General features: G+C 40.7%; 2 protein-coding genes across 2 annotated transcripts; both read right to left on the minus strand.

Moving 5' to 3' along the window:
* Positions 1 to 2,600: 2,600 nt before the first annotated feature.
* LOC103715603 (F-box/kelch-repeat protein SKIP20-like) lies at positions 2,601 to 4,305 on the minus strand. Its single transcript, XM_008803287.4, has one exon. The coding sequence runs from the start codon at positions 4,094 to 4,096 to the stop codon at positions 2,897 to 2,899; it is 1,200 nt and encodes a 399-aa protein (XP_008801509.2). The 5' UTR covers positions 4,097 to 4,305; the 3' UTR covers positions 2,601 to 2,896.
* Positions 4,125 to 9,671, minus strand: LOC120113132. The gene is made up of 2 exons (XM_039133951.1): positions 8,954 to 9,671; positions 4,125 to 6,853 (listed from the first exon to the last, which is right to left on the minus strand). The coding sequence occupies exons 1-2, from the start codon at positions 9,669 to 9,671 to the stop codon at positions 6,702 to 6,704; spliced, it is 870 nt and encodes a 289-aa protein (XP_038989879.1). The 3' UTR covers positions 4,125 to 6,701.
* Positions 9,672 to 10,765: the final 1,094 nt, after the last annotated feature.

Here is a 10,765-nt window from a genome sequence, read left to right on the forward strand (position 1 = left end):
GATGGTCATCTGTTTTATGGGACCGGTGACAGCCCTGTGACCTGGTTGGCCAGCCTTTGCAAATATCTTTAATGTGTTTAACCATCTTTTATCAGCATTCAGTGAATGTGGATGGTTGGATTTGGTCAGCTTTTCAGATGGCAACCATTTTGTCCTGTGATGCTGTAAGATATGGGAAGCTCATGGAGCTAATGTGAGTTGGGACAAATTTCCTGGGATTATATGGGGTTGCTTGATTTTTCTAAGGCAAACACAATGCTTTAATCGCCAAGGCTCACTTCCCTTGCAGACTCTTTTAAAGATTATTTTTATTTGTCCAAATTTTAAAATTTAAAATCTTGCACAGAGTACTTTTTGGGATAAAATATATCTTAGGCCTAAAAAGTTTTGACCCTAGTTGGATCATACAATGGATCTATTCTGGATTTCATGGGATCTCCAATCAGAACAGGGCAGCCATATGCCATGATCCCGAGTTTCTCCTTTATGGGTCCTCGTATACCACTCCATGGCCTAAATAAGATTGCCCAGGTTGTAATCAGCTACAAGCTGGTGGAGATGAATCGAGCTTGAATCCAACATCAATAATATTTATCCACCGAAACAATGTTAATCAAATCATCCAACATGAACAAAATAAAGTTTTCGATTAAGAAAACGGAAAATGGGAAAATATAATTTCACAACTAATTCTAGTTTAAAAAAAATCAAATCCATGGAGTCTAATAGCATTAAGCTTAAATTGCAGAATCTTATTAGGCATGGCAAAGTCGTCTCTGCACGAACTTTAGAACTTATTAAGCAAACCGGCAAATGCAATGCATGTTTAAAAATACATTATATAAGTATAAATTAATAATTATATAAAAGAAAATTAAAATGTAAAATTAAACATATGAGACTTTTGTAAAAGAAAGAAATGCAATAGAACATAAAAGATAAAGTAATACATGAAAGTAAGTATATTAAATTAAAAACAAAGATCAAATGCCAAAAATTTTAATAGGTTGAATCAATTGTTAAAATAAGCCAAAAAATAACACTAAGAACTAGAGTAGATCTTCTCCTATTCTATTTTCTAGACGCTCTGTTCTGAAGTTGGAATACAGGATATGTTCCAATGCATCAAAGACCAGCTGGCCAACTGTAGGAAGCAACAAATATATTAAGGTTTCAAAGTGCCAAGATACTCTGATAGCAGATCCCATTTGAAACCATTATCTAAATAGAAAGATCTGCTGTTACTGCCAATTAAGCATTTTATTCTGCTGCTGTGTCAGCATACATAGGATGAGAAGAATTATAATAATTTACACATTCGATGAAGAGGATCATACTCTCTCAGTTGTTTTGATCACATTCTTGATTCTTCTGATTCAATCCTTACAGAGCATTCCCAGTTTTAACTCCACCAGCAGTCACCACAAACAAGATCATCAGTTTCCCCATAGTCATAAAAAAATAAGAGATAATAAGCAACAAAGTAAAAGAAGAATTTGGTTATAAAAGATCAGAATAAAGCAAACCACCTGACATCTAAAAATAGAGGTTTGTAGCTTTGAAAATCTTGGATTTGACAAGAATGCTAAAAGAAGAGAGAATGCAGAAGATTATTCCTAATATTCAACAACACAATTACCAAACCAGAATCCATTGTCAATTATCTGAAAATACAGCAGAAATTTTCCAACACATGCATTACATGTATTCATGTTTGCTAACAACACCTGATAATTTTTCCAATGTCTGAATACATCATTAGAATAAAGATGTCCACAATATTCCACTGATTCTTAATATTATTCCCTTAACATAACATAATCCATACAGAGAGGAAGAAAGCTCGCTCTGCAAGAACGCTCCATGTATGTAAACATATGTCAGTACAGAACATTGTAGATTCTCATCCATTTTCCATAACAAAATATAATTGTTTAAATGCTGAGGGCTCATAGAAGTGAAAAACAATTAATACAAAGAAAGCTGCCAAACACAGCCCTAAACATATCCCCTAAGCCCAGACCGATACTAGCTCGACCTAATCGGACCATTATATTTGAATTTTAAAGTTCAAAGTTTCTAGCACTCATCTCTAGCCGCCTGATATACTTAAACCTATATTAACAATGATTTTAAGGCATTGATTTCAATATTTAACAATCAAAAAATCATTTAAATTGAATAAATGGAAGCTAGAAAATCCTGCAATAATTCTTTAATATTAATTTTCTTTTGGTGAAACCTCCAACAATTAACTTATTAACCATCCAATGCCACAAGATACTTCAATATGTATTAACAAGATATCAACCACCAAAGTTACTTGCAATCATATACCAGTGAGTATATATCTTATCTACCTAATGTTGGTGCTAACTGAAATCTCGGCCTTAAAAACAGAAAAACATAGGAGACAGAAGGGACAAATTTTTGACATTGTTCCACCCAATGCCCCAAGATACTTCAATTTATACAAGTGAGATACAAACTGATGTTGCATACAATCACATACCAACAAGCATATCTTGTCTATATGATATTGATACAAACTGAAAACATAGATGATGGCAAGTGTAGAACAAGAAAATAAATAATCACACTTCAAGAGAAAAGTAGATCATTGAAACCCAAAATATATCAAAGCAGACATATATTGCCCATTCATCATAAACATTCACCAATGACCATAAACACAGTAGTCATTCCTCTCTCCTCAATCCTCATCTACTGCATAAGCCTTTCACAACTCCCAAGCTTCATATATCATGTGTACCCAGCTGCTACTAATCACAGTCATAATTAAAAACTATTACTAATACCATCATCTAAAACCTAATATTAAGAAGATAACTCCAGAAAAACAAAAATACCAACGGACCGGCCGGTTCACGGACTCTCAAAGCCGAACCGCAGCGGCCGAGTAGACGAACCCCGTGAAGCCGGTCGGCGTCTCCACACGCGTCCACTTCTTGCTCCCCATCTCGAACACCCAACCGCCGTGCCTCCCTCCCTGAGCTCCCTCCCCCTCCGCCCCCATCACGAAAACCCTCTCTCCGGCTGCGGCGCCGCCCATCGCCGCGGCGCACGGGCTCGACCTCAGCATCTCCGGCACCCCCGCCACCGCCCTCCATCCCCTCCCCATCCCATCGTACCCCCTCACACCCCTCCGCACATCCACGCACCACAACTCCCCCGCCGCCGCGAAGCACGCCGCTCCGCCGAACCCGCCGCCGGCGTCCCCCACCTCCCACACCCCCTCCTCCCTCCGCCACTCCCCAGCCTCCGCATCGTACCACTCCGCTGCCGCGTCGAACCGCCCCTGGCTCTCCGTCCCGTACCCGCTCACCGCCCAGAACTTCCCCCCCGCCGCCGCCGCCGCCGCCCCCTGGCACTCGTCCCGCTCCTCCGCCATCTCCGGCAGCGCCGCCCACTGGTCGGTCGCCACGTCGTACGCTTCTGCCGACCGGAGCGCGTTCTTCTGCCCGTCGTGCCCCCCGGCCACAAACACCCTCCCCCCGGCCGCCGCGCACGCGAAGAACGACCGCGCCGCCACCATCGACGCACCCCTCCGCCACCGCCCTGTCACCAGATCCAAAACCCTCACCTCCTCCACCGGATCCAGCGTCACCGGATCCCAACCCCCGACGAGCACCACCTTCCCGCCGGTCGCCGCGCACTGGGCGAACATCGGCACCGGCTCCGCCACGGCCAGGCGGCGCCACTCCCCGAGCGTCGCGTTGTAGAGGCTCAATCCATACACCGGCGGCCGGCACTTGGTGGCGGCAGCGGCCATCTCCTTCCCTTGTTCCTTAACCTCACCGGCGGTCTCCTGATGCCCATTCCCTACAGGGACGAGGGCTTGGACGAGGAAGATCAGGTCCTCCGCGGAACCAATCCTGTCCCGGTGTTCGTAAAAGAAGGGGGCGGTGACCAGATCCCGCCATCGCCGGCAAACGGGACGGAGGCTCGAGTGGAATCGGTGGGGGACTCGGGCGAGGCAGTCCAAAGCTATGTCATCCGGTAAGCCCGGAATCAAAGCCTTCTCTTCTTCTCCTCCCATCTCTCTTTCTCTCTTATTACTACAACACTCTCTCATTCTAATACCACCCCTATCTGTATATCTATTTATAGATTTTGTGGGGTTTACTCTATCTAAATCTGTATGTCTCTTAATCCACTAGCTCTTGATAAAATCTTTCTATGAGTGTGTGGTGGGGAAAGCTTAGGAATGGGAAGGATGGGGTTGGGGACTTGGGGTTTAAGTAGGGAAGAAGTGGAAGGGGAGAGAGGGGACTTTGTAGAGAGTGAGGTGGGGGGAGTGGCGACAATTTCAAAAGGATTAGGCTCGTAGAGGAATCGGACTAATATGAGAAAAAAAATATTTCATTGATTTGCGTAAATTAATGCCTTGGAACATGGGATGGTGTTGGGGGGCATTAGAGAGGGCTTTGGAGGAACCGGCAAAAGCTTCTAGAATCATACGATATGATGGAGAAGTGGTCACCGTGGGCACAACTGAACTCGCTAAGGGACAAAAAGAGTGAGCCGGTGGATAACTATGAGAAAGGAAATTGATCTCTTTTAATCCAACGACCTCTGATTTGGGGAGATAATTATGAGTTTATGACGGGTCCCGACTTACATCTAAAGTGGCTAGTCAGAAGGTATTATTTGAGTTCCTTAGTCCGATACAAAAGTAGAGGTAAAAGAAAAATAGGTCCTTTGAAAATTGGAACTTGGAGGATTTTTTGGGTGAGTTGCCATGGGAGTGGGACCTTCTCTTCCTCCCATTGTTGCATGAAATTGATCGTCTTGGTCTAATGGATGGATATCATCATGTATGGTGGGTTGCTTTCATTATCTATAAGATAGGCTAGAAAGAGTAGACTATGCTGAAGGTGCCAAATGGAGGGGGGAAAAGAAATAGAGGCTAGGAGAATTAAAACTATGCTAAGGGTGCCAAATGGAGGGGAAAAAGAAATGCATGTGAAGGTCGTTATGATGGTGACCCTCTTTTGGACAAATTTGGGGACAGAATATTACATTTCGTTGAAAAGTTTATTAGAGTTGCGACCGATCAGTACTTTTTCTACTTAAATTAATGATGATAGTCTAAACTAGCCCAGTATCTTACGCAACTCCCTCTCAAATGCTCGCTTAATGTTTGTTTTATAACCAAGGCTCTGAATCTAGAATATAAATGAAAGATTTATATACTGATGTTATCTCGAAAAAAAATGACATACTTATCTTTGAAGATTTTTCCTCACTATGGCATTCTTTATATGAATCTTAACATTAGATAAGGCAACACTTTAATGTTCTAGAAGGCATGGTTTCAGAGAGAGAGAGTGCCAAGATACATGCTTGGGTTGTATGAATGCTGCTTGAAAGGTTCTAAATCTAGGACTGCTTCATAATAGTATAATTGATAAGTGTGGACTTACTTGATAGGCCATTGAAGCATGAGTTACAAGTAGGTTATTTATGGACTTGGTAATTTCCAAGGACCAATAAAACATGTTGCATTAGGTCAGTTCAGGCACTTGGATCAAGTTTGGGGCTGTGTAATGCCTATCTTTGAATTTTAAGTAATCTGATTTGTTATGTGAGAGAAGTATCTTGGGGCTCCAAGACTGGAAAATGATGAAAAGCAGGAGGCTTGACTTAACCATTGACCTATTAAACATTGGTACAGGGGTTGATATCAGCCAAGGCCTAGGTATAAATTTCTAATGTTTTTTTTCCATCAAAATAAGTGTTCACATACTAGTACATCAAAAAGGTGCCCACATACTACGCAACTACAGGGGAGTCTTGACTTAAAATAACGTTATGAGCCAAAAACAAAAAAACTTAAACTACACGCGTCCAAATGGAGCTCTCCATTGGTCTGAACTCTGAAGGGACATGCATATGGATCTCCATTTTTTATAAGTAGAAGAGTAGAATGGTGGGCAAAATAGCTAACCTCTCAGCATATGGCTGGAATTCTTTAAACTGTTACTTTTGAATACAGACGGAGATGGTAGGATGACTCCTGTCTTTACTTGTAGAAATTGGTCTACAGTCTACACCCAACGACTTAGTCTATTAAATTGAGGAAAGATGGATTTTTTTTTTATAACTAAAACCAACACTCAAAGGGAATAATGAAAAATCAGGATTTGTGCCTAATTAATCAATTTTAGCAGTAAAACTAGATGGTCATGTGCCTGGGTGGTGGCCTTCCATATAGGCGGAAGTTCTGAGGAGCTAACTTTGATTCTTGCTAGTTGTTTGGGAGCATTGTATCTAGTCTAGTATTGCTCGATGGGAAATGATATCTGGATAAGATAATTATGACTACACAAACCTTTTGGATAGGATTTTCTTGCTGATATAGAATCTGCGACGACTTCACAGCAATGGAAGGTAAGGAGTATTCTTGAAGGCAAAGATGGCCCACATTAAAATTTCTATCTATAGTTTTTGTTACCCAATTGCCCACATTAAAAGTTCCAGATGCCGGACATCACAGTGGGGATGCTGATGCAATGCAAAGTTAAGTGAAAATTTTTGAAGGGAAAAGCAATGACTCGGTCTGCATAATCCACTGTTCATAAATTAGTTAGAATGTAGAACGGAAATGATGCATGGTGCTATTTTTCAAAATTAGTAATAATAATTGAAGTATTGAAGGTTTCATGTAGCATTGCTTGTTAAGAATCTATTTTGCTTATGAAACCATGTCTCTTGGAAGTTTTGCATCTTTCATGAACTATTTTTTCCCTTTTCTTTTCTTTTCTTTTCTTTTTTCCTTCCTTAGGGAAAGACTCTTCCATCTGATGCTGCTCAAAGTGGGTCATATGTACTAATCAAATGTTTTCAGGGCATTACATCTGACAAGAGACTTTGCATCTAAATGGACAAAAAGTGCATAGGATAATAGCCAAATTCTAGATGATTGTGGTTGAGGAGTACAAGGTGTGCTGTCCAAGTGCAGCCAAAGGTGCTAAGGCATCACACCATTGGTGAGGTCTAGGTGTGCTGTCAACTTTCATAGTTTATTCCATCCATCTTGTTACGAAACTTGTTTCTTTGGAAATTTCAATGCTCATTGCGTAGATACAACTTCTATGTCATTTGTTTACTTAGTTTATTTTTGGTTGTCTGGTTCCCATGGTGAAATGGTCGGCTTTTGATCTTCCACGGCATATATATTCCGGGATTTTTTTTTCTTCTTTGTTTTGCACTTCTGAACAAGATGCCACCAATCCTTTCACATAAATAATATCAAAATTTCCCATGTTAACAAAGAAGAGATGTGACCGTTAGTTGCATGCATATCATGTTCTTTAAATATGATCTGTTGTAGAAATGATTACAAGAAATTGAAAATTTTAGATTGATTTAATGAACTTCATGAGTTTTAAAGATCTAGTGAAGGTAAATGGAGTAGGCCTATACATTATACGACGTTAGCCTTATAAGGTGTATGGATTGATTTTTTCCTTTTCCTTTTTCTCCTTAGATGTGTTAATAACTAATTTCTTAGCCTTTGCTTGGGTAAATGCTTTGTTTTCATGAACCAAATTATGGTCCTTTCATGTGATCCTACATTGATATCTCATGGTAGATACATAGGCAAAAGAGGGCTGATATAAATACTGAAGAGCGAAGACAAGTTGGAGGGTTCTCATTCAGTCAAGCGAGACAGTATCCCTATATTCCCACACATAAAAAGTTCATAAAGGAAAAGAAGCTTTGATTTGGAAAAGAAATCATTCATGTAAGCTCCACATTATGAGAAAAGGAGCTAAGTTGAAGCACAACTCCATGATTTCATAATAAACACACTAAAATATCATGTGATTGAGAGTACCACAAGTAACTTTACAGGAAAGTCATGAGTAGATATATGTTTTGCACTATGAGATAGGATACTCTGTGGCCCCAAAACACAGATAAGTAGGAGAGGTTAACCTATATGATGCACCAGAAGAAGGGGCATCAGAGGTAGTCCATAAACAAAGTTGTATTCTTCTTCTAGGATCTTCTAGAAGAAGTGGGTTGTGGTCCAAATCATAGTAGGACCCGGACCAAGATATTGGGTTGAGATGTTCTTGTCCTGGCCGGACCACCCTAACTTTTCTATTAGAGTTCTCAGCTTTCCTGCTTTCCAGCTTTGTGCTGCGATGACAGGAACTCCACCTTTTGGAATCTAGCCCTTGGATAAAATAAAAATCACATCATCATGAGTCCTACTTTAATGGCTTCCTCAGAAGATAGGGCAAGAAATACTTAGAAGCACCACAAGGTTCCTTTTTTTTTTTTTTTTTTACTTTTCGGCCCCCACTTTGGTTGTTCTAGAAGGTCACGTTTTGGCATGTGCACTAGTGCTGAAGTGGTTATGCATTGCAGGCATGCAGTACTTTTCTTGATCCTGACTTGCAATATAAGGTACAAAGTGGGAGGGAAATGAAAGTGTTGCACTTGAAAACCTTTGGGACTCCTTCAACACTTTCCTTTCTAGAGCAGTTAGAAGGCGCCACCTTTCATTGGTGGAAAATTAGTAATTGTGATCATAGCTTCCATCTTGTAGTCTATGCAGTTTGAGTTAATGCTCGGCCTAATTATTATTGTTATTATTTTTAATGAGATAATAAGCTTTGATGTCTGGATGTACAAAGTCTATAATTCTTGGACATTAGGGTTAATGTAACAATTCAGGTCCTCGTTCAAAAAAAAAAAAGTAGTCATAATATCTTATTTAGTTTTTTTTGGTTCTATATAAGTATCCAGAATCTATCTGGTGCATATTTGATATAGAATTAGACACATGCCAGCAGTACGAGTTCTCACATATTTTTCTGTTTAAGCTTTAGCATTTTTTTTTTTTTTTTTTTGCTAGTGCGGGTTGATCATACCCGGCGAGAGCGGATAGACCCAATAAAGTCGAAAAATAAAATACCTCGGAGTGCCAAGGGCAACTCCCCATCACCAAGCCATAAGGTGTCTCCGGAGTGACAAGCTACAAACGCAGCTACCCAATCCGCAGCACCGTTACCTTCACGGTAAATATGCGTGGCCTGAAAGGCCCATCCATCCCTCGCCATGGCCCAGATGTCCCGGAGCAGGGGATGGTCACACCCGCCACCCCTCGGACCCCCCTGGATCCAACTAATAACGGTGGCTGAGTCGCCCTCCAGGATGATAGACCTAGCCCGTAGAACGCATCGGGCATAGCGAACGCCCGCCCAGGCTGCACTCAGCTCCGCACATGGAACCGAAGTATCAAATAACTGACTGCCACCAGCAGCCACGACCCTAGCAGACGGATTCCGAATAACAAAACCCGCGCCTCCCCTCAAACCACCATCCAGAACAGACCCATCAAAGTTGACCTTAAGGAAACTCGGGGATGGGGGTTCCCAGGTGAAAAACACCATACAGAATACTGCCGAGGCAGGGTGGGAACCCCAGATGTCCCGAGCTGTCAAGGTCCCTCCAACAGGACTAGTATGACACAGCTCAGCCGCCCGAGCGCAAGCACTCTCGACCACGAATCGCAGTGACATGCGTCGTTCACCAAACAGGCGAGCGTTCCTGGCCAGCCAAATCTGGTAGGCAAGACAGCTCGCTCGAATAGCCGCCTGACGAAGCACTGGGGATCCCGATCCCTGACGCATGGCCTGTAGGAACATATCCCTGCATCGCCATAATACTATAAGCTTTAGCATTTTTACCAGGCTAAAAATAAAAATCTATTCAAATATAATACTATAATCAGTTTATAATGGTCCACCCAAATAGGTCTATGCTGCGGTGTTTTTTTGTCCATATTAGCCATGGGCAAGATTTACTTTAATATCATTGGTAACAATTTAGAATCTTACTTAAAAGAATTAGCTAAAAAATATTATTTAATTTTTTAAATTTTAAATTTATTCAGTATATAATTAATATGGAACTAAATATATATCCCTAATAGATCCTTATATAAATATGCGTATATCCATCTGGATACATGTTTAGTCCAATATTAAACATGTACCAAATAGTCCACATCAGATGGGCCATGCAGGCCTTGATTCTGTTGTTTTTTATTATTTTTTAAGCTTGCCATGCGCAATGATGGAAGCCGGAAGAATCTAAATCTTGAACCACATTCACAGAACCATTTAATTCTCTGACATAGTATCATGCCAGTTCATTAAGTAAATCTCAGGTTCGCAGATGCATTATGTCTCTTATGCCCTCAGTCTCACATATATTTTACATCCTAAGTAGGCTTATTAATTAAGTCGTAGTCTCCTGACGTGGATGATGGAAACAGATACAGCTAGGGGCATAAAGGGCTCAAGCTCATTTTGTGGTCAAGTTGAGCTTGAGAGCCAGCTCATTCAATTTCAAGCTAAACTTTTTGCTGCTCATGAACAGCTCATTTAAGAAATATAGTGAAAGCTTAACATTATTCAAGCTATATTTTAAGTTAACTATCTCGATTATATCTTACTAATTTAGTTTAAATACCAGTTTACTTTACATAAGTCATATTGGTTGGTAGTAAATAAATATAATTATTACATTTAATAATTAAAATAAGATATAATATATGTTTATATATATATATATATGTATATATGTTTGTGGACTTTCTAAAGTATCTTTGGACACAGTAAAATAGCTCTGAAATGTTGGAGTGATGTGATGACTGATGAAGAAAGCAACATACATGAACGTGAACAAAGGGCCATGATGACCTGCTGTGTATGATGTATCA

The sequence above is a fragment of the Phoenix dactylifera genome, chromosome 14 (genome assembly GCF_009389715.1).
Source record: "Phoenix dactylifera cultivar Barhee BC4 chromosome 14, palm_55x_up_171113_PBpolish2nd_filt_p, whole genome shotgun sequence".
Lineage (NCBI taxonomy): Eukaryota > Viridiplantae > Streptophyta > Magnoliopsida > Arecales > Arecaceae > Phoenix > Phoenix dactylifera.

What these genes read in the sequence shown, in the direction of transcription:
- LOC120113132 (XM_039133951.1), bottom strand. Translation starts at nt 9,671, where the DNA reads ATGCGTCAGGGATCGGGATCCCCAGTGCTTCGTCAGGCGGCTATTCGA. An exon ending in GTTGCCCTTGGCACTCCGAG is followed by an intron (nt 6,854 to 8,953) that starts GTATTTTATTTT and finishes ACATTTGATTAG; the next exon opens with TACATATGACCCACTTTGAG.
- LOC103715603 (XM_008803287.4), bottom strand. Translation starts at nt 4,096, where the DNA reads ATGAGAGAGTGTTGTAGTAATAAGAGAGAAAGAGAGATGGGAGGAGAA.